We start from the raw sequence: 24,846 nt of genomic DNA on the forward strand, positions 1-24,846 counted from the left end.
GACATTGATTTATTTTATTTATATTTTTCTACATTGTTACATTGCTACGTTGATTGTTCTAGCAAAATGTTAATGCAGAATGTATTTTCAAGTTAGACCTGTGAAGCCATACGTGTCAAGACAGCTGTGAATGACATGTTATGTGAATTTTAACAGAACATTTTTCATGTTAATTCTCTTAATGCCCATAGTCATCTCTGACCAGCAGCTGGCAAACTAATGTTTTAAGTGTTTATCACACATTTTATTGTCTTAAATTGTATTTTAGATGCATCTGAGCAGGGATTATTGTTCTAGCATAAGTGTAACTGCAGAATGTTTTTCAAGTTATACCTGAATATTTGGCCATATTGTTGAATTTGAAATTCACACATTGATCACTGACTAGCAGCTGTGAATGACATGTCATGTGAAATTGTTTCATGTTAATTCTCTTGATGCCCATAGTCATCTCTGACCAGCAGCTGGCAAACTAATGTTTTAAGTGTTTATCAAGTGAAGAATGGGGAGATCGCACACTAGGGCTGAGAAGTTCCAAAAGTATTTTAAAAGCCGAAACAACAATTACAGGATACATAAACAAGGGGAAACGTTTCGGGTCTAGCCCTTCATCCGTGTTCCTTGTACGTGATGCGTCACAGGGCGCAGCAGCCTTTTATAGGCTCGCCTGCCAATCACCCCAAGACACATGAGTGTGTTTGGGGTCACAGTGTATCCAAATCACCAAAGTTCGACCACAGGTACTATAATATCACGATTATATACAAACATGTACAGGAGATATAACATTTGTATACAGAAACATATAGTCACATTTTAATAGTGATACCATATTAAAATTAAAATTAAAATATATATTTAAAACATAATATTTAGAAAAAGGTACACATCACCCTTATCAAAAGCAATATCATCATAGCACATTAGGTTATCTTGCGTCCATGTTGGCCTAGTCCATTATTCAACCAACTATTCTAATTACAGTTACAGCGAACATGTTAAGGTAAATTCATCATTGATACCACATAGACGGTCTCCTAAGACCAGTTCAGACCAAAGATTCGCGACACAAGACTATCTTGGGACGTCGCAGGGGAAAAGTTGCAACAGTGTGAACTGGTCGTCGCAAGGCGGCTGATGCCGTTGCAAGGAGTCCCCAAAGATTGAACATGTCAAATCGCCAGGTCCAGTTTTAGAACGCAACGATGTGGCTATTTCTCTTCAGCCAATCAGGACAGAGCACAACAATTTAGGCTTATTAAATACAAGTTGTAGATGCTAACGGTATTATCTTTGGTTTTACACCGCACTTATTTAACATGCCCTGCAAATGTATAAATCAGTGTTCGAATTACGTGGGAGCCAGAGGGAACCGAGCTTCCAAAAAGGCAAAGTCAAAAAACTGAGGGGTCTCATATCTGAAGGTGTCTGCCATATTTGGCATTGTAATTTCATCTTAAACAACACTCATCCATCCCCGTGCAGTCTCTTACCATTACAGATGTTAGATTAAAATATAGGCTAGCCTACTATACGTCACGTAGACTGACTCATTTCACGGATTCCTGTGAGACCGGGTTGCCTTAATTACATCGGTCGCATTTGTCAGGTGAAAACTAAATGTCAAGGGAAAGAGGCGGTGGTTGAAAAAAGTATTTCGATCGCTTATTAAGTTCACTCGTGGCGTGTAATGATTTATTCGTTTCCCTGTATCATTTCCTTAATTTAGAAGACAGTTAAAAAATAATAAAGAAAAAATAATTATATAAAAAAATGTATACCAAAAAAAATTATATTGAAAAAAAAATTATATTAAAAAAAATGTATGAAAAAAAAATTTATATAAAAAAAAAATTATGAAAAAAAAATTATATAAAAAAAAAATTTATGAAAAAAAAATATAAATAAAAAAAAATTCTAAATTAAAAATATTTAAAAAAAAAAAATAGGACCTGCGCACAAATGTTTTTTTTTGGATGCGCACGCGCATCTTTTTTTGGACATGCGTGCGCATGTCCAAAAAAAAGATGCGCGCGCAGATCCAAAAAAAGATGCGCGTGCGCATGTCCAAAAAAAAGATGCGCGCGCAGATCCAAAAAAAGATGCGCGTGCGCATGTCCAAAAAAAAGATGCGCGCGCAGATCCAAAAAAAGATGCGCGTGCGCATGTCCAAAAAAAAGATGCGCGCGCAGATCCAAAAAAAAGATGCGCGTGCGCATGTCCAAAAAAAAGATGCGCGCGCAGATCCAAAAAAAGATGCGCGTGCGCATGTCCAAAAAAAAGATGCGCGCGCAGATCCAAAAAAAAAGATGCGCGCGCAGGTCCAAAAAAAACTTTTTTTTTATAATTTATTTTTTATATAATTTTTTTTTATATAAATTTTTTTTATATAATTTTTTTTTTAAATAATTTTTTTTATATAATTTTTTTTTCACAATTTTTTTTTAGATAAATTTTTTTTATATAATTTTTTTATATAATTTTTTTTATACAATTTTTTTTTCATAATTTTTTTTAATATCTTTTTTTAATATCATTTTTTGTTCATATTTTTTTTATATGACTCCCACGTAATTCGATTTATACATTTCAGAGCTGCCAACTTGCACGGTTTCACCGTGTGACACACGGTTTTGCCTGCTAACACACGCCACACACGTCTCCCCCCGTCAATCCCGATCGTCGGTCCGTCCGTTACCCCCCCCCCCCCCCCCCCACAGTCAACATTTACACCCGCGGACCCTGCTATAAGGTATGCATTACAAGATTCTACTGAATCTCACGCCAGTAATGTAATGCATTACTGAACTGGTCGTAGGAGACCATTCGGGAACCATGCCTATGTAGGTAAACAAATGATACGTCTAAACGTCTTTGTAGCGCGTTAAGACTGGACGTTATTGGGAAACCGGGCCCAAAGCTCTTCTGACTGCGCAGATTCCACAAGATGGATCATATCTGAAGCTGAATGGTTCCACGTTGCTTAGCAAAGTAAACATTAGTTGAAAAACACACAACATAAAGCATGTCAAATGTAAGTAACGTCAACGTCAATCAACCTCAATGTGCCCTGCGCCACCTTCAGCAATCTATTTGACTCAATTAAAATGTATTAAATGATTTTAGTATCCTTAAAAAAAGCAGTGCCGCCTGTTGATAAGATAAGCCCACTCCAGTGTTTCCCACACATAGGCCAATATTGAACAACGAGCGCCACAAATTGATTCCGCTTTTCTTATTTATTTTTACTTGAACGCGATTTTTAAATGTAACTCCGCCAGCCCGTAATCGCGCCCCCGTAATGCTGCCAGTCCGACGTGTTCCCATTCCGACAGTCCTGTGCACGTATGCAAATTAGCCATGTGCGCCAAACAGAGGAAGGGCCCTATCTTGCGCCCGGCGCAATTGACTTTCTACACCGACGCATGTGTCGTTGCTAGTTTGCACCCGGCGCAAAGCTGATTTTCCCCCGCAGCAACCAGGCACCACTACACTTGCATGTTAAATATTATGATGTCAAAGATTATTCATACGTGTGAAACTGTATGAAATAGCGTGTGGATTGTGGAAACATTTTTTCCCTGCATGAATGAACATGAATGAAGTATAGTAGGCTATGCCATCCGTTAAAATAATAATAACAATAATACATTCGAGCAAAGTATATTCCAGGCTTCCAAAACAAAATCTAGTTTTAGGGTAAATTATTGGTTATTAATGGTTATTGGTTATAAGTTATTTGGGAAAGAACAGCTGATACAGCGGTAAGTTGTACTTTTAAATCAATGCATCTGCAAACACCGTACAGCAAACACATATGTTCTTGACCCAGACATCGTGTACAAGCCCATTACTTTTAGGATTGATGAGTATTTGATCGTGGGTTTGCTGTGCTGTGCGTTGCTGTGTTTCGCCATTCTCCACTACTTCTGCATTGTAGTAATTCGCTGGAGCTTAGTTTGTTTAGATCCCGCTAGTTGGATACATTGCATTCTTTCGTAGTGGCGACTTCTCGACTGCAAGGGAAGCTCGGCTTCCCCTAAAATTCCCCGAAAATTAAATGGTCAGATATATACTGTTGTGTTAACGTTTCATTGATTAAAAATGCGTTAGAACACGTCCATCTCGAAGACGAGTTCGTTCAGAATCAGCTGCTTATCGCAGGTCGACTGACTCGATTTCCTTCTCATACACTTACGTGCTTAATTTGCGTGTGTTTAGACAGATGGGCGTGCACACACACGCGCACCAAGCATCACCCGCATTCATTCATTATTTTAAACACTCACTCGCGGTAAAACTATGTTTTCTCACGATCAAATACTCACTCATACGCGATCAGGATTGTTATTGTTGTTGGATGTGTGGCGTGTGTGTAAGCAGGCAAAAGCGTGTGTCACACGGTGAACCCGTGAGAGTTACGGTGAACCCAGCTCTGCTTCAACTTAAAAAATAATCGTTCATACTCCGCGTACCACTAGAGAACGCTCGCGTACCACGTAGGCCTACCACCGTTTGAGAACCACTGATCTACAACATTCTCAAAGTTCTTCCAGTAATTAATTAACTGGAGATTTCGTCTGTACCACACAGAAGCTGCATTGTAAATGCATTTATCAACACTGTCACACTTGACCTATATAGTAGTGGTTTTGGTTGAGAATGTAACAGTCAAATATTTATGTATATATTATATTCAACAACAGACTGCATGAAGTAAAACGAATAAAAAGGCACCAGACAAACTGTTTCAATATTCATTAAAATCACAGATGGAAAGATACAATACAACACATTTTAACTGAAATATATCTTATTTTATTCAGTGTAACAATCACAATCACAAACAATGTTGCCAGTGAGGCCCCTGCATGTGCGTGGATGCATTCATGTGTGTCTCAGAGCTCAAGTTCAATCTTGACATCCATTTTGGTTTTGTACGGCTCCAGCATTGGACGCACCTCCTCAGAGAGGAATCTGGCAACCTAGAAAATAAGTAAATGGAGAAGAAGAAGAGTTCATATCTAGAATGGTTTATTACTTTCTCGAAAGTTCTTTCTACTACTGTTCCGTACATTCTGCTGTGACACCCAGTTTTCCCATCTGGCTTAATAACTTATGATTTATTAATTTACCTTATCATTTTCAAGAACAAATATGTTTGACGTGATGTTTTCCCTGGACTCTCTTGTAAAAGGTTTTGCTTAGTTGCATAGTGTGTGGAGTCGGCCATGCAAGCATTTCACTGCACATACAAGTATGAAACTGCATCGTACTTTAAGTCCACTAATGCCGCTTTTCCACCGACAGTATCAGCTCGACTCGACTCAACTCGACTCCAGGTGCGTTTCCATCTAAAAAAGTACCTCTTCAATGTGGGCGGGTCTTAGAAAAGAACCTCTCCAACATGGGCGGTTCGTCATTAGGTTTTAATCACGGGAGACGCGATTCCCGGGAAATCTGAATCTGATCAAGACTATTTCCTGATTCCCGGGAAAGGTTATGATGGGAAATAAAATAAAATAAAAAGCGCAATGACTGCGCGTCTATTGTTGTCATACGGTAACATTGATGGAGGCAAAACTCGAGCCTTGGGAAAGGAACGACACTAAAACGAAACAGCGAAACGCTGATCCTCCGGAACCGGTCCGTGGACTCCAGCCACGCCGGACACACACAACCACACCCGACACACACAACCACGGACAGCCTAACTCTAGCCCCGGGAAAGGAGCGACACACACGGCGAAACGCTGATCAGTGTCCCCCTCGGGAGCGGGTTCGTGGACTCCAACCACGCCGGACACAACTTAACTTTGAATGATTATTCCCATTTACAGCCGCTGGCCAATCAGTTACCAGCAGCCTGTTTACGTCACACAAAAGTACCTACTCCGCTCGCTTGGAACCTCGACGGAGGTAGTACAAAAAAAAGGTACCCGGTACTAGGTACCGGGTACTTTTTTTGCCAATGGAAACGCAAAAAAGGCGAGTCGAGTCGAGTCGAGCTGGTACTGGCGGTGGAATAGCGGCATAACTGGCTGTGCAACTGTGTGACGCAACGTAGCGTAGCTCGGCTGTGGGGTTGGAGAGATTGAGAGGGGTTTTGGGAGTGTCGATATTAATACTCTTTTAAACAAAAAGGTTAATTGATCAGTTATACAATGTTATTTTTTTGATAACATGCACTATCGATCCGCTTTGAATACAGATATGTACAGCTATTTAAGCTACGAGCTAGTTGAAGTGTTGCGTGTTGCAACTTCAAACTTTCGATTTCGTTTTTTTTATAAAGTTTGACGAAGTTCTTGGCGGTTCGGACATGGCCGGGGACAACGTAGGACTACCTGCTGGGGAGCTCTGCCGATGAAGGTCTTGGGATCCAGGATGGCGTCCAGGTGCGGGAGGATGGGGCTGAAGTAGGGGTCGGCCTGGACCCGGGTCAGCAGGTCGTTGTCTCCGCCCTCCTGCTTCACCACCGCGGCCGCCTGCTGGGACAGCACGCGGATCTTCTCGTGGCAGTCCTGGCGCACGGCGGGAAGTAGTGATGGTTAGAAGGAAGCCGTTATCCAAAGCAATTTACTTTTACATTTTGTATACTTTTTCCTAATGATTACATAAAAAAAAAAAAAAAAGCCTTTTGAATAGATTCCGGAAACTGCAACAGTGACGAAACAACAACAACAACAGAGATGGAGGTTCAGACGCGTCTCTCGACTCTCTCCGTCCGCCCACCTGCCGGTTTCCTCCGGCCTTCACCATGGCCATGATGATGTTCTCTGTGGCCATGAAGGGCAGCTCGTGGCGGATGTGTCTCTCGATGACCTTGGGGTACACCACCAGCCCCTCGGTCACGTTCTGCAGCGTGCTCAGGATGATGTCGGCGGTCAGGAATGACTCTGGCAGAGAGATCCTCCTGTGGAGAAGGCAACGGACGGACCGGTTCAGGAGGAGACGGTGACGTGGAAGAAAACGCATTGGGAGGCATATAATAATATTTAAAAAATAAAATCTCTACATAGCCATTCAGTCCCTTATTTGTCTGTTGCACTATTGTCTGTTGTACGTCGTTGTGTAGCATATACTTAATTGTGTTGTGCATGCATGTTGTGTAGCATGTACTTAGTTGTGTAGCATCTGCAGTAGCTCGTTATCACTGCTGTATACGGGGAATGGGGTCAGCCTGGCGATTGTTAGTACTGGCACTTGGTTCTATGAACATCTTTACTGTACCGCCGCCGATATATTGTCTCACTTCTTATGACAAATGTACTTATTGTAAGTCGCTTTGGATAAAGGCGTCTGCTAAATGCCCTAAATGTAAATGTAAATGTAAATTCCATTTTCAACAGCGTCCCAAACAGAGTGCTATAGTCAGCTCCTCTCTGTGCTCTTTATGTCGGTTCTTAGTGACACTCAAGTGTTATGTGTTTCTTGTTGTTGGGTTGGGCGACCTGTTGGCGCTGTCGTCCAGAGTCCTCTCCAGCCACTGCACTGAGGCCGTCTGCGTGGGGTTGCTCAGCAGCGCCATCAGGTGGCGGGCCAGGCTACAGCAACGCTCCGCCCGCATGGGGTTCCTCTTGTAGGGCATGGCACTGGAACCTGGACGCGCGACACAGGCGTGTCAAACACATCCGACTCAGACGGAAATACGTGTGTGTGTGTGTGTGTGTGTGTGTGTGTGTGTGTGTGTGTGTGTGTGTGTGTGTGTGTGTGTGTGTGTGCTCTTGTGTCCTTTGATTTTCTTGAAAACTGAGTAATCACTAGGGGCGTTACAAAAATATCGACACGGCTATATACCGTCGGCCTCCTTTGTGCAATACGAGAATCTATACACCGGCGCCAAATATAGATATTTTCATTATTTATTCATCAATATGTATTTTTTAAGACGAGAGAACTGAAAAACTCATTTCAGCCCATGAATAGAGACAGAAATCCAACACTTCACAGGGTCCTTTTGTATTCATAGTTAGACATATACCGTGATGTATTGTTAGAGGATTGTACCAATTATAATTGTCCAACTATATATTGATTATCGCTGTATCGTGATATTATCGGTATCATGATGGGCCATGTATTGCATATCGTATCATGAGGTACCCTGTGATTCCCACTCCTAGGTATCACAAGTTGTTTTGTTCAGCGATTCTCCGGAAGCTACAAGCAGCACTATCGGAGGCAAAGCGGTCGTCCTGTATATTATTTAGTGATCTTTTTTACTATTATAATATTAATAGAATATATATTTAATATATTCAATATATATGTTATTATTTATTTATTGATGCATTATGCATTTATTCATTGCTATTTATGCATTTATATAATGTATGAATTATTTAGTACCATTGGATCATTTAGTAAATGCTTTCATCAGGTGACTATCAATGAATTCAAACACATTCATTCAGGAGCCGATAGGCCTGCTAGGGTTAGACAGTCTCCTGCTAGTTTTGAGATATATTGACGTAAGACCATTAACAAATAGTGAAGCACACAAGATTAATTGGATTTCAAAAGCGGATAAATACCTATCTGCTCTTTCTCAAAGGGCTCCTCAATCTCCTTCAGGTTAGCCAGCAAACGGATATCAGTACAGATCTATCAGTGATAGAATTAGAAACCAGGTTAAAATAAGAATAAGAATAATAATAAGAAATAAATGGTTATGAAAGTATACAGGATAGTCAATATAAAAATATATATTTTTAATCACAATCACACAATACGCTTGAAATGTATTTTCATTTTTGTATAATCTCTGCAGGGTTCATTCATAGGTGTAGTGTTGCTAGTCCACCACTAGGGGTCGACATTCTTCGTGCAATTCCAAGTCAGTGTCCTCTCACCTTATGAATGGTGGCTCCTAGACTGGCCAGGCTTGACAAAGAGTCGATGTCAACCTTGCGGCTGTACGTCTGCCCTGTCACCAGGTAGGACCTGGGAAAGGAGGGAGGGAAGAAGGACGCGAGGAAGGAGAGGAAGTCAACTAATAAATACAATTCCCCAGGGCGATAGTCTTAGCAATACTGGCCTCTGCCCCATCGAAAGAAAGAATTTGTAAGTTGAATTTCATCATAACATTCAACATTTGAGCTGTTCCAAATTCAAAGGGATCATGGGGGATTGAGTCTTCAACCGAAATATGAGTGAGCATGGAACTCACTTTTTGAAGCCAGCCATCTCCGTCACCATCCTGTCCAGATCCTCCACCTGTCAGTCAGTAACCACGCCGCAGATAATTAGCACGGTGACACGGTTCAATCAAGTCTCAGAAGGTCGGGAGCCGCTGTCAAAAAGGGCACGTGACCACCGTGGACGGTCTGTGGGTTAGCACCTTATCGTGGTCGCCCTGGAACAGCTGCAGGAAGCTGGCCTGGGTGCCCGTGGTGCCCTTCACCCCGCGGAAGCGCAGGTCGTCGCGGGCGCGCTGGAGGTTCCTCATGTCCATGGCCAGGTCCTGCAGCCACAGGCAGGCCCGCTTCCCCACCGTGGTCAACTGGGCCGGTCTGAGCGCGGGGAGGACAGCCAGGGGAGGACGGGAGGAAGCGTTAGGGGGGGGGGGGGAATGGAAGGAAGGGATGACGGTAGGAAGGAAGGGAGGATGGAGACAGGAAGGACGGAGAGAAGGAAGGAGGAGAGAATGAGAATCATAATGGAAGACGGGGGCCAGGGCAGAAGCATGGTACCCCCGTGTAAGGAAGGAGGGAGTTTGAGAGAGAAAGGAAAGGAAGGAAGGAAACATTGATGGAATGAAGGACAGGAGGATAGAAGCAAGGAATACATGAAGGAAAGAATGGATCAGAAACATGTGCGTAACATGTCGCGCACACACACACACACACACACACACACACACACACACACACACACACACACACACACACACACACACACACACACACACACACACACACACACACACACACACACACACACACACACACACTTTTGAAATGTGAAATAACTAACAGCACAGCAAGATAAACAGCAAATCCCTTAGCAAAAACAACTGTGGCTATCTCCTGGGACAGCCTTGCTCGTCTTTTCCGGTGAAACTCACTGGTAGTGTGTGTAGCCCAGCGTGGGGAGGTCAGCGTATTTCTCTGCAAAGTTGGCCAGTCTATCCAGGACCCTAGCCAGCTGGGGTGAGAGGTGGGGGGGGGGGGGGTCGTCAGCATGTTTTCATGTGCACACACTTTAACGCAAAAAAGAATATCACACACAGAACAACAAACGCTTGCCCCACATAAAGAAAAGACGGAAGATGAAATGCCCGTGAAGGCGTGGGACCTCTGTGCAGCAAACCACTGTCTTCTTGTGTCCGAGACACAAGAAGAATACGGCTAGTGAGGCTTGAAGGTTCTCGAAAGGCTTGGATCGTTATGCTCCTAATCCTATATTTGTATTACTAGAAAAGGTTAAGGTCATTGTTGCCTAAATGATTACCCATTATATCCTTACCTGATCTTCTAAGGTAGCCTAACTAAACAGTATAGGCCATTCCTTTTATAAACACTCACACACGAAAAACACGCCATTCTGTCTGGGGATTAATACCTACCAAAACTTGGTAGGCCTTACAGGCTACATCTTGTGACTTCTAGTTCAGATCCTAATTGATACATGCCTTTATAAATACATAGATACATCCTTAAATGCAAGATACAGCTTGAAAATGTTCTGAGAATTAATCCATCATTCAAAAATTAGCCCTCTATAATCAAAACAAAATAAATTTGGCACGCAAATAAAGAGCGAATTAATATAATAATAATATTTCTGCACACCCTTTTGCAAATAAAATTAAATAAAAAAAGATAATATACCAGCACACCACATCACACACGTGTACCATTGAGTCACGTAGTCACGTTTTAGCCTTCGCTTGAATTGATGACAACGTCCGATACACATTATACACACACACACAAAAACAGATACACCTAACCCAACACACACAACACAGAACACATTTCAAGCACAAACATAACAACACACTTACATAACACGTGCACAAACCCAACACAGATATGCATAAACCAACACACACACATGAACTCTTCCAGGACTTCATCCATAACATCTGTTTATGTCATCATCATGTCCCTATAGTAACGCAACACTGCTGCTTCACCAAAGCCACTCTGACATGATCGAATTATATCCAGATTGTTGACACAAACAGCTGAGGTTAGATTTGACAGAGAACGAACACACACACACACACACACACACACACACACACACACACACACACACACACACACACACACACACACACACACACACACACACACACACACACACACACACACACACACACACACACCTGAGCCTCACCTTTGGCAGCAGGATGTCAAAGCCGTCTCGGAGCATGATCAAGTCCTGGGGAAAGAAAAATAAATACATAAAAGGAATTGGAGAGTTGGCAAAGGGAAAAAAGTTACTGTAGTCTAGTTAACATTGGTGCACCTGCCAACGTCTACAGTTACCATCTGTACTTTGCAAGGCAGATCTTCTACGCATTGGACCACAGATGTGTTAGGAGAGAAAAGGACAGCTTTGCTTGCATGATTTTCTATTTTAAAAAGGTCAGGACAGGTCTGTGGTGCACCTGGTCCGTCTGCCACGGGACACGTTAACTTCTGGCTCACAGCGCTCGTCTCTGCACATAGTGTACTGTACAGAGAGAAAGACTGACGGCAAACAAAATGAGCCAAATCGTCAGCCACGCACCTCCGTTACATTTGAAATACATGGTTTTTTTTTGTTGCCAAAATTATATCATCTGAATAAGACGCCGTAACTGCATCGACAACTACTAGCGCAAATTATGATTCATTTGATGCATTTCACTAGTCAAATCAGTCCTGAAATCCAAAGAAAAGTAAAAGAAAAAAAAAAAGAGTATAAATAAATCCAAAGAAATTCGAGACACCATAGCTTCCTAATATGGTCCTTACGGTGTTGTCTCCCACGTAGCAGGAAGTGGCACCCAGGTGGATGATGGGCGCCGCGGCGGGGCAGCAGTGGGCGAAGGTGTGCACGTGAGCCATGACGTCGTGCCTCAGCTTGCGCTCCTCGTCCGCCGCCATGGCGAAGTCGATGTCTTCGGCGTGGCCCTCCATCTCCACCACCTGGGCCTCGCTGATGGGCAGGCCCAGCGCCTGCAGGGGGAAGAGGGGGGGGTGGGGGGGAAAGGCGGTGAGGATGGGGGTAGAAATGGGTCAAGAGAATAAATCTGAATATAATTGAAGGCATTTGGAGTACATGTCTTGCAAACACAATCAGCGCATACTAGTCTTGGCATGGGGGGGGGGGGGGGGGGGGGGGGTCCTTATATGCCCCAGTGGGAACCCCTTTACCCTGACTTGTCGTCTCGATGAAAAGGGACATTCATCATCAACCCCCAGAAGGGAACGGATACTGATACTGTAACAAATATGTTCAGGTTTAAGGGATAAACATTCCCTTGAATACAACCCACAGAGGGGGCCGAATTATGGATTGTTTGCTGTCCTGGCTGCACAATGGTAGAACGAGCTCCCCACTGACAGCAGGACAGCTGTAACCGTACACACGTTCCGTCACAGACTGAAAACTCATCTGCTCAGGCTGCATCCCGGCTCACGAAAAAATAACAAATAATAAAAGGATATTCCTATAACAAATATATAAAAATGTTCCTATAATATAAAGCTTGAAGCGGTTTGCTTATTTGATGCATTTTGTGTACTGGCATTATTATTGCAATTTTTAGGTTGTATTCTCATGGTTGAATTCATGCTCTGGACAGCTAAGGAACCGAATGGAATGACTCGAACACACAGGGTATATGATGATGTTTTTTGGTGTCATAAATGTAAATTCCGCCGTCATTAATGGACACTTTTATCCAAAGGTTCTTACAGTACTTTCAGTGATTACATTGTTAGCATGGGCAGGCCAAGTGGGAACCAAACCAACTAACCCTGCCGGTATTAATGCCACGCTCCATCGTTGGGCGAGACATAAAGGACAGCTTTTGACTCAATAACTTCTAAAAAGAATATGTTTAGAAATAAACTACAGCAACTCAATTGATTGGTCAAATGACAGGCTGCTCCCTCCTTATAAAAAAGGTCAAACAAAGAAGAGGTCAGTCAGTCAGCCTATCCCAGAGTACTGTCTGGAAATGGGGCTCACAAGACACATCACATGCCACGATCAAGTGCCTCCAATTTGCACTGAATGGTCATGTGACCGTGCCAACAGAAAACAACCAGACAGTTGATAGCCAAACAAATGTTTGTTTTAAGTCCTGTTAACTTGTAACATTTGCATCCAACAAAGAGCAATCAATTTTGCCAAACCAATGACAAAACACACACACACACACACACACACACACACACACACACACACACATTCACACACACACACACATTAATGATTGTTCTGCGGGGATGGGGGGCACAAATATGGCCAGCATTAAGTATGTGAGACGGTTGGAGAGAACAATATCATAACTCTGCAAGTAAAATGAATTGAATTCTTCTTTAAGTTGAAAGTTTCCAGTTACTGTGACATTTAGCCAGGCCAGCTGATGACCTTTCAATGGTCCCGTTTCGTGTGTGTGTGTGTGTGTGTGTGTGTGTGTGTGTGTGTGTGTGTGTGTGTGTGTGTGTGTGTGTGTGTGTGTGCTGCTTCCAATTAAACTACATTAAGGGTGCATATGCATCATTCACACAGTATTAAGTCACTCTCCAAGATTCAGTAACTGAAGATATATCCCAGTCAGGCCTGCAGGATGATATTTGTGTGCTATTTTACAGAATATGGAGGTTCCTTGTGTAGGAAAACTTGGGGGGTGTGTGTGTGTGTGTGTGTGTGTGTGTGTGTGTGTGTGTGTGTGTGTGTGTATTGGCTCTGTCAAGTTTCGGTGTATTGCCTGCATAAGACTACAGTCCCACAACTGAGTATTCCAGTGTTGTTCATTACAGGGGTTGCCTGTAGCACTATGTTTAGAACAGGGAACATGATATGTCTTCCTAAAGGTCGCAACCTTTTCTTATGAAGTAATACAGGTTGTACGAACCGTTATGCCGCCTAGACTATAATGTAAAGATGATAACTAACTATCCTGTGTTAATGTATCAAACCTTTTCAGCCTTGGCCAGATAGATCCACAGTTTTCTCCAGGTTGTAAATTTCTTCCTGTCACTGAAGTTGTAGGCCATCTCCTTGCTGGCATATCTGGAAACCAGCGGGGAGCGATATTTCATAAACTCATCCGATCCTTCCATGACTGCAATCAAACTCGTTTTGTTGTCACACTTAAATGATTCAATCCGGCCTATCTAGTAGCTGTCTAAAGACAAGTCAGCTAGCATTGCCGCATGAACAAGCTCACATGGAAGCGTTTTTCGTCTTTTTGCGACACTCATGGTCGACGTGCGGCGTGAGGTAAAAATGGTTTCGTACTGGCAATAATTTACGGTGAAAGGTCTATAGATTTTTAGTAAATATTTAGCGTTTATAAATAAATAATAGCGTTTACTGCTATCGCAATTCTTTGCTCTTATTGAAAATATTTAGGTATTTCTAAGTGCTCTTGCTTGACAAATCACGTCAACGCCTTTTAAATTAGAGCGCACGGTTTTGAATCCACAGCATCTTCGTTGAACGGATGGATCATTTACTTCAATGATGTTGGCACTTCGCGTGGGTTTGAACATGAATTACCTCTTCATTATGGCGTCTCAGATCAATTAATCATGTTAATGACAGCATTTGTTAATTGCAAATTTGCTCGTTATGTCAGAGAGCGGGGGGCTTTGCTCGCTCCTTCTTCATGTTCATATTTCCATGTCCACGGGGTATTATAAAAATAGTAATGTGTTTTGGTGACGGTGTGTGTGCATCAGCTGGGGAATGCTTCCAGCTGTAAACACGTTCTCTCTCTCTCTCTCTCTCTCTCTCTCTCTCTCTCTCTCTCTCTCTCTCTCTCTCTCTCTCTCTCTCTCTCTCTCTCTCTCTCTCTCTCTCTCTCTCTCTCTCTCTCTGTTGCTGTGGATCTGTCTATCTGTCCCTTTACCGCAGCCTTCACGCTACAGTTGTGGGTGATGTGTACGTGTGGGAGGGTCGGCTACCTCCCAGTGTTTCGCGTTCCATGGGCAAGACGAGGCGTGTACTCCTTCCCGCCTCCCGTGTTGCACAACCTCGCCGCTGCTTGGACTCACGAGTGACGACAAGAGGTAATTAGACGGACAGTGGGTGGGTCGGGTGAAAGATAAAGACTAAACGGCAAATTAGATAAACAGCGGGTAAGGCAGTGTGTGTGTGTGTGTGTGTGTGTGTGTGTGTGTGTGTGTGTGTGTGTGTGTGTGTGTGTGTGTGTGTGTGTGTGTGTGTGTGTGTGTGTGTGTGTGTGTGTGTGTGGTGGGGAGGAAGGGGGGGGGGGGGTCTTTTAGATGGGCTATAAGGAGGAGAGGGAGGGGGGGGAGGGAGGGGAGAACCGAAGGAGGGGAGGGGGTGAGTGGTACAGAGGTGGTACAGAGCGAGGGAGAGAGCTGGATACAAAGTAGAGAGAGAGAGAGAGAGAGAGAGAGAGAGCAAGAGAGAGAGAGAGAGAGAGCAAGAGAGGGAGCAAGAGAGGGAGCGAGAGCATGCAATAGAGACCTGGAGAGTGTGTGTGTGTGTGTGTGTGTTATGTGCTGCAGTAGAATGAGAGTCCGCGAGCGAGGCAAGAGGAAACACTTGGACCGCCAGCACCACCGCCGCCACTCTGCAGATCCCTGCCGACGCACCCCGGCTCCGCGCCGCCCCCTCCTCCATCGCTGAGCGGCCGGGGAGAGGGGAGACGAGGAGAGACGGCAAAGTGGAGCCGAGAAGGAGAAGGCGGAGGGGGGGGGCGGCGGTCGACGAAGACGCCAGGGGTTCTTCGCACAAGATGGCTGCTGTGCCGTCCGAATCCGGTGAGTTCAACACTTCAACACCAGCGTTTCTCCTCACCCTCTCATCGTCATCCTCCTCCTCAACATCAACATCCTCGTCGTCGCCCGTAAGCCCTCACCCCCCTCTTCCCCTCTGTCTCTGTCTCCCGCTGTCTCTCTCTCTCTCTCTTTCTCTTTCTCTCTCTCTCTCTTGCTCTCTCTCTCTCTGTCTGTCTCCCCCCCCCCCCCCCACCTCCTCATCCGTTGCCCTGGTGATCTTCTCATCATCCCCATACACTTGTCCCACCATCATCTGAGCTGCAGACAATGCCGTGGCAAGCTTCTCCTTGGAGACAGGAAGCCGACACGGCGTCCACTTCCTGTGTCCCGCTGCTCACATGGAGAGGAATAAATCAATGATTTTTTTTGGAGGCTTCTCCCTCCTCTCTCTCTCTCCCTCCCTCCTCTCCTGCGGCTCATTCTAAACGCAGGATACTTGTAGACCTCGTCTCAATCTCAGGTTGCGGCGTCGTGTCACTCGTCATGACCACATTGTGAGCCCACACTCCCTGTGACATCACCTCTGTGGACAAAAGGGAGAGCTGGAACAAATGCAACAGAAAGAAAGGCTGGAGGACAAGTAAGGGGAGCCAGGGGTGGCAGAAACAGTGACGGTGTTGAAGGACAGACGCGGGGAGGAGGAGGCAGGAAGGAAGAGAGCTAATGTTTCACGATGCGCCGGACAGTCAACCTGAACGCCAATGTGATTCCATCCACCTATCCATCCATTAACAATTTAGTCATTTAGCGGACGCTTTTATCTAAAACGATTGAAAGGGAATACAGAGCAGGTAGGGCGTCCTGCTCTGGGATGCTCGCAGGTTAAAGCTGCGGATATTGTGGGATCAAACGCAGAACCTCTTGGGTTGGCAGTGGAACAGCTAAGCCACTACACTACCCTGCCTTCTCCCACATCCATTCAGCCATGCAGTCATCCATCTATCTATCCAGCCGTCCATCTTTCTGTGGTCAGTGGGTTAGATCCTGTATCCCAGCTGACTTTGGACTTAATGCAGTGGAACGATGCTAAACGGCATGCCAGTCAATGCTGGGATAGAGTTGCTCACCTACTATTCATGCTGAACGGGCACACGGGCACACGCACATGCACGCGCACGCACGCACGCACGCACTCTCACACACACACACACACACACACACACACACACACACACACACACACACACACACACACACACACACACACCGATGTTGGGTGTCCGCCTCAACATACCTGAAACTGGAGAATTTTGACTTAGGGTTACATACTCACATAGACATGACATGGGTACCAATCATAACCAGATCTCAGCGCAAACTGCTTGCCTATGGGGTTAAGCTTTTGTGTTTCCTCACATTGAAGATGTGTTGAAACCCCGGCGTTTGCTGAGCACAAGACTGTATTCTCTCTTCTGGGGTCCTCATGGAGGGTGTTACAAGGATTGGTTACTAATAACAACAGTGATGCTGACTGCAGGGTTTTTTTTTTTAGCTAGCTCATTTTAATCAATGTGGGTGTTCCTTTGGGACAGCGAGAGGACCCATCCATAAAATAGCGCAAAATCCCTGACAACTGAGCATCAACAAACTAATAAAGCCAGCAGTGACATCACCGGTCTCCAGTGCATAAACGGAGAGTGTTTTTCAAAGGCTTCTTCTAGTCTATTCACACTATGACGATGTGCGACGACAAACTAATGCAGTGAACAAGGTCACCGATTTGAAGGGGAATCACAGTGAAGGGAATCACATTCAAGACGGTCTTTTCTCCATCAACGTCCTTCCACCATCCAAAGACGACACTAATGCCCACGTCAGCTCTCCGAGGGCATGGGATCACATGAAAGGAGTCCCCCCCCCAATGTGTTTCAACGTCTCCCCCTCTCTTGTGCCCCGTGGCGGTATAGGGGACACCGGAGGCCGCCACCCCCCCGAACGACGTCTGCTGCTGCTGGGGGGGCGGCGCGCCGGGAAGACCTCCTGCGCCAACAGCGTCCTGGGGGACCAGGTGTTCCAGGCCGGCACCGAGACCACCCACAGCAACGTGGGCCAGACGGAGATCTACGGCCGCCGCGTCACCGTGGTGGACACGCCTCCCTGGGGGGTCCCGGGCCACGTGGCGGACGCCGGCGGCGGCGGCGGCGGCGGCGACGACGACGACGACAGTGAGAGCGCCACCGACGGCGACTCGGGCGGGCGCCATCCGAGGACGGCGCCCGCCAGCCTGGACAGCGAGGACCCGTGCATGGGGGCCGTTCTGTGCCCGCCCGGCCCCCACGTGATCCTGCTGGTGGTGTCGGTCTCGCAGCCCTTCAAGGAGACCCAGCGGAGGGCTGCCGAGGACCAGCTCGGGGCCCTGGGCGGAGGGACCTGGAGGTACTCCATGGTGCTGTTCACTGGGGTGGACAAGCTGCCCAAGGGGACCTTCGTGGAGGAACACATCGCCAACACAGGGGAGGCACTGCAGTGGCTGGTGGAGAGGTGTGGGAGCAGGTAGGAGGGGGCCCTGTTGTCTTTTACCTTGCATTTACATTGAGTTATTTGGCGTATAGCCAAAGCGACTGGGAAATGAGGCTTAAAGACTAACAATGCATGCAATCAGAATGGTAGGGGCTACAAAATAGGTTAAAGGGCTGCAAAACTGAGGTTCCTCCTCTACTTCTCTTCTTCACCCTTCTTGGTCTCTCTAAATCTCTAAATCGGTCTCTCTCTATAAATATATCAGTCTCTCTCTCTTTCCATCACGCACATGTTTAATTCAGCGCGGATGGTATTGCCCACGTCTCACCATCTGTGTTTAGTCCTTCTGTACACTGGGAGGATGTCCTTCGTAGGTTGTGAAGCACAACCCAACACACATGCTCTGGAAACCAAATAAATCAGTTTAACCATCAAACACGAATATGCAACTAGAAGGACACAGCCAAACACATTTTAATCAATAGCATAATGGCAGCCTGTGAAGGCCCCTTGAGACTGTAACTGTGATTAAGTGCTTAAGTGCAAATACAGTACATTTGTACATTTACAGTAACATTTGAACATCCCGATTTATTTGAGAGTGCTTGAAGGAGAGTCTGAAAACGGTAGTCAAATTCCTTGCCTGTGTAAGGCATGTTTGGGCAATGAAGCTGATTCTGATTTCTGATTGGTTCTATTTACTTGTCTCCTGGCAACAACTGGAGCAAATCAGACAGAGCCATTGCAGTAACAAGTGGTTAACCCAAGATGGGGCTGTTGCAGAGGTTTGGGCTCTTTGGAGAAAATGTCTAACCTTTTAAATAACTGCACATATTCATACTCCTATGCCCTAAAAACGCACACGGTCTATAAAAATGTATACTGAGGCTGCAATTTAATTCACGGGGAATAAGAAAAATGCCTGCCTCTTAGAATTTAATAACCTGCACTCAGACCTTCTTTATCTTAACCTAAAAGTCGATAAAGGTCGTTGTATGATAGCGACACAAGGGCCGGATAGTGTGATCATAGTGAATTTCAACCCCATTGTCCGCAGTGATTTTGTTGGCGCCCTTGAGAAAGATCGATGCATCACCCCTACCTGCTCCCTTATGACATGCATCCTTGATAAAATGCACTGTAAGTTGCTTTGGATGAAACGTCCGCTGAATAAATAAATAGAATAGTAAATAGTACAACAGCCTGCTGGCTTGGTGCCCTTAGCGATCCCACCTTTGGAGCTTAGTGAGAGGTGATTACCGTTGTTCCGCCGGTTTGCTCTGCAGGTACCATGCCTTTGACAACAGCAAGAAGGACGGAGACGAGAACACGCAGGTGCCAGAGCTGATGGAGAAGGTGGAGGAGATGATCACTGACAATCAAGGTCAGACTGCGATTCACTGTTTGTTTGTTTTTGTTGTCCTTCACATTGTATTCGAATCCTTTTGATTTTTTTGTCCGTTCCTATTTTTGGTTAAGTTTTGTTTGTATGCTTGTAAGCTTTTTTTGTTTTTAGTTATGACAATATAGTGTCTACTACAAAGTTACATAACAGTAGAAGTAAAGGAAAGGATTATTTACAGGACATAGCAGGATCCAATATAATTGTATGTTTGACTATTTTTGTATATTTGACAAACCTCATTATTAATATTATTATGTATTATGACATTTTAGTTAGATCTATTATATAATATGGTGCTTGTCCACAGTGCCTCGCCCCATATTTAGTCCCGGATATCATATTCATATCTCCCCCGGCTCTGGAACCACCTTGCTTCAGCACTAATGAAACCTGTGCAACTCTGTTTTGCAGGCTGGTACTTTGAGGTGAACGAGCTGATTCTGCTAGAGGAGGAGCAGGCCAGGAGAGCCCTGGAGGAGGAGAGGATGAGGATGGAGGAACATGCCAGACAGAGAGACCAGATGATCGGGGGACCCCCCAGAGGTAGGGAAACACACTGGGGCTGTGGGGCTGTGGGTATGGGCGGTGGGAGGGGGGCGAGAATATGCTGACTGTATACATTGTAAAAACTAAACAGTCAGTTAGTCAAACTCTTGTTACACCAAATTAATTATGAGCAAGTGATTATGGCAAGATGTCGTTACATCACCTTACTAATGGGACTAATTAGGACTAATGGAACACTACATGGGTATTTAAACACTTGGATGAAATGTGTCGCTAATGTATGATTATTTGTAATTGGCCCAGGTGTGATCAATACAGTTCTATCTGATCTTATCTTATTAGCATGAGCCAGCACTTCACTTCCACATTTAACTCATCAAAAGCACAAAAGTACTTTTCATTTTGAGCCAAATTTATAACTGAACCTCTTACATTTTGCATGGCGCTGCGTAATCCTCCCCCTCCCACCCCAGAGCTGCGCCTGCTGCTGCTAGGCTGGAAGGGCGTGGGCAAGAGCTCGGTGGGGAACACCATCCTGGGCCGCCGGGACTTCGAGGTGGGTCAGGAGACGGAGATGTGCCTGCGCAGGCAAGCGCTGGTCTCGGGCCGCCGGGTCACCGTGGTGGACACCCCCGGTTGGGACTGGTTCTCCGTCCGGCGCACGCCCAAGCGCATCCGCCAGGAGTCCCAGCGGGGGGCGGCCCTGCTGCGCCCGGGCCCCCACACCCTGCTGCTGGTGCTGCCCGTCGTGTCGTCCCTCACCACGCGCAAGCGGCGCACGCTGCTGGCGCACATCGAGGCGCTGTTCGGCGAGCGGGCGTCCCTGCACACCATGGTGCTGTTCAGCTGCGGGGACTGGCTGGGACGCACGCCCATCGAAGACCACATCCAGAGGGGCGGGCGGGAGCTGCACCGCCTGCTGGAGTACTGCGGCAACTACTACCACGTGCTGGACAGCAAGACCCCCGGCAAGGACAGCCGCAGTGTGTCGGACCTGCTGGACAAGATCGAGGAGATGGTGCGGGAGAACGGCGACGAGGCCTTCCTCCCCGTGCAGAGCGAGTGGCGTAAGTCTCTAGAGTCTTTTTTTTTTTTTTTTATCTGTGGGAGTCTAGTCTAGTCCCTTTTATGTGATTCATAGATTTGTCCGTTTTATAAACTATAGATTTTCCGTGATACAAACTTTCAAATATACCCGCCCCCCCCCCCCCCTCAGCTCTACAAATAAACACTCCTAAGGAAAGTTAAAAGTAAAACAGAAAGTTAAGTAAAATATCTTGAGTCTTGATTCTGTTGGATTTTTCGGTAGTTATCCACCACACACACACGTGCACACGTCTCTTACATTTTGTGTTCTTTTTCAGTGAGCGAGGACAGTTCACAATCGTCAGACAACACAGAGCCCGAGGATGACTGTCGAGGGTGTCAGCTCCAGTGACGGCGTCCTTCGTAGCAAGAGTGGACTCCTGCTTTTTCAAACCCTGCTCTTAGCCTTCTACCAGGCCTAAACATAACCTCATTTATACGTAAGTAGACAAGAAAATAACCTCATCCAGTTGACCACGCCTCTTTTTCCATGCCCAAAGGCTTCAATCAAGAAGCGGACTCAAACACAACTCAAAGGGCCTTTTGACATGAGACGACGCAATCGCAGATGACCCACACCCTGGCTTGGTCTCATCCTCTGTAGCGCGTCACTGTGATGAGAAACCTCATCCAAGACTGAAAAATGTTTACTAACAAGCCGTGAAAACTTTCATAAATAACAAGGTCTTAGGGGGTTGTGGTACGAGGTGCCGGAGCAAAACTCATGCCCACGATTGCGAATATACAGACGGATGGGGGTGCCCTGCCCCATATCAACTCTGAGCTAGAGGAGCGCAGCAGAGTGAAAACAACTGTACACCCAGGGTATCAGACATGCAGAGAAAGCTTTGGAGTGTTAGCTTTCACTTTCACTTTCGCTTTCACTTTCGCTTTCACTTTCGCTTTTGCTTTAAGTAGAAGACGTGAAGGAAAGTAATCATGCTGACAGAAAGTATTGAAAGTACTGCTGGTATTGCTGGTACCCTGAGAAGTTCCTCTGAAGTGGGGGTCACTGCGTCATATTTAAATAATGTAGCTATTTAATGCTGTCTCCTGTTCTTTTAGTTTTGGGGGTTTTCAATTGTAGGCAAGGAGAAAGAGTGACTGTAATTTAACTCAGAAATATTAAGCTAGCTAAACACAACCATGAAGCAAAAATTATATTTTTATGTTACAGTAGAGATAATAAACAGTTTGCCTTTTGGGGACAATATTTCCGACACCTTCTACAAAATCGCTGGTTAGCACAAACTGCAGGTGTGAGTCAGAAGTTAACCAAAATGACAGTTGCTTTGAGACTTTGCTTAAGTTTGCATGATCCACAGGATAGATGCAGCATTTGCACATTCTGAGCCAAACTCCCCACCTCCACATCTCATTAGTCTATAACAACACCACACTGCTATCACCTGCCAATCCGCCATCCTCCCCCACAAATTAAAGAAACATCCTGTTTACGGCGCTGTCTCATGCCGTGGGACCCTCTAGAGATAACCTCATTCAGTCTCAGCAGGCGAACACAGCCTCACCCTACAACGCCATGCCCGCTTCTGACCAACAAAAGTGGTTTTCTTTTGAATAAAGAAATAAATATACATACAAACATGTATATGTATATATTTATATTTATATATATATACACACATATATATATATATATATATATATATGTGTGTGTGTATATGTATGCGTGTATATGTACGACAAAAATAATTTCCCTGAAGCATGCTGAGATGATACGCATGCAATCCAAGATACACGACACAGTGCCTACGCAGTTGTTGGCCAGCTCACGGGTGAATCTTGCAGCTGCAAGCCACATCCATTTTTTACAGTGACGCCATTTTCCTCACCTTTTATAACTCTACTGCTACGGGAGAAGAAAAAGAAGAAGCAGAATAACAAGGAGAAAAAAAACCTCAAACACTTGAGCCCAGTACTGTTAAGATCAACGGTATGAATAACAAACAAAAAAATGACCTAAATAATAAAGTGTGACCGATAGCACTGCCATGCATTTAATAAGAAGAGCAAAGCCAACAATTCTCATTCAGGAGCTGTACAGCTCAAAGGGAAAAAATCCCTGAGCTAGCTTTTGTTCCAAATGCTATTTAACTCTGTGCCCCATCTCATCATGGTAGGCTGACGCAGCACTTAGTGTAAAAAAAAAAAACAGCATGAATTTCCACGTGCTCCGCAAGGATGTGGAACGGTTCCTAAATGTTACTTTTGGGGTCTTGAGTCCACTACCTTAATAATGTTCCGCTCCACCTGTGAATACATTCTAGAAGCTGTGTATATTTACATTGTAGAAGATGTAACGTGAGAGATATAAATATGAAAAGAACAACATTTTGCACTGTGTTACACTATTGATTGTAGCTAAGGTTGAGTTAACTTGCCGTGTGTGTGTGTGTGTGTGTGTGTGTGTGGTCCTAAAAATGGTGATTTCATAATTGCTTATACAATTGTTTATCCTTGGACAGCTATAATAAAATATATGGATATATTGTTGTCTATTTTGTGGTGCTTTGGCTGTATTTATTTTCCTGGCAGCTTCAGATTGCTTTCATAATTCTGAGCAAGTTAATGCATTAACAATATACAGAGTTGAAATATATTGGGGGTACTAATAATGCAAAATAAGGAGAATGAAAAGAATACCTGTTACCTGTTACCTGTTAGTTTCTTTAAAAGGTCCCAGTTATCTTTTTGTGTTTCTAAGATCGTCACTAGAGGGAGGTGTGTCTTGTGTTTGAATGTGTTTACCCGTTTTCACACAAATGCAATTTGTCAGTAGCATACGTTTGTATATCTAGTCTTGGCAAGGTAGAGTCTAAACATTTTTAGTGCAGCAAAAATGAGTGGTTTAGCCTTGCGATAATATTCACCCACAAATAGTAGTTGTATTTATAAAATAAGTATTCACTTTACTTGACTTCACTGACATTTTTATGGCGGAGAAGTTTGGCAGTAAAGGTGTAGGCCTATAGTTTTGTATATTCGCTGCCAATCCATAGTCAAGCCAAGTCAAGTAGCCTATATAAATCAAGGAGTAGGATATACCATAAATCCTTTGTCTCAGTGTCCAGTCTTGATAACAGGAGTAATGGCATTGATAGTTTGGAGAAAACTGAGAGAAGATGCAAGCTTTATAGTGACCAATGATGACTCAGCACAAGAGAACTGGACTGTCTGTGTGTGTGTGTGTGTGTGTGTGTGTGTGTGTGTGTGTGTGTGTGTGTGTGTGTGTGTGTGTGTGTGTGTGTGTGTGTGTGTGTGTGTGTGTGTGTGTGTGTGCAAACTTTCACACAGAGTATCCCTACCTCCAAACTGATTACCTTCCAGTCCTAACATCATGGTAACAAAGACATTTTGTCTGAACAATCCATTTATTCCTGGTCT

General features: G+C 44.8%; 2 protein-coding genes across 2 annotated transcripts; one reads left to right on the forward strand and one right to left on the reverse strand.

Moving 5' to 3' along the window:
- Positions 1-4,795: 4,795 nt before the first annotated feature.
- On the reverse strand, positions 4,796-14,409 carry adsl (adenylosuccinate lyase). The gene is made up of 12 exons (XM_084488647.1): positions 14,151-14,409; positions 11,973-12,176; positions 11,350-11,394; positions 10,070-10,149; positions 9,344-9,515; positions 9,173-9,219; positions 8,856-8,946; positions 8,538-8,607; positions 7,455-7,602; positions 6,736-6,916; positions 6,348-6,524; positions 4,796-4,985 (listed from the first exon to the last, which is right to left on the reverse strand). The coding sequence occupies exons 1-12, from the start codon at positions 14,292-14,294 to the stop codon at positions 4,899-4,901; spliced, it is 1,446 nt and encodes a 481-aa protein (XP_084344773.1). The 5' UTR covers positions 14,295-14,409; the 3' UTR covers positions 4,796-4,898.
- A 1,433-nt stretch (positions 14,410-15,842) lies between these two features.
- On the forward strand, positions 15,843-21,793 carry LOC311367973 (GTPase IMAP family member 8; the record flags this gene model as incomplete). The annotated part of the gene is made up of 6 exons (XM_084486844.1): positions 15,843-15,965; positions 17,891-18,476; positions 19,730-19,827; positions 20,260-20,391; positions 20,829-21,422; positions 21,720-21,793. The coding sequence occupies exons 1-6, from the start codon at positions 15,941-15,943 to the stop codon at positions 21,791-21,793; spliced, it is 1,509 nt and encodes a 502-aa protein (XP_084342970.1). The 5' UTR covers positions 15,843-15,940.
- Positions 21,794-24,846: the final 3,053 nt, after the last annotated feature.

The sequence above is a fragment of the Micromesistius poutassou genome, assembly GCF_964030765.1.
Source record: "Micromesistius poutassou genome assembly, chromosome: 1".
NCBI lineage: Eukaryota > Metazoa > Chordata > Actinopteri > Gadiformes > Gadidae > Micromesistius > Micromesistius poutassou.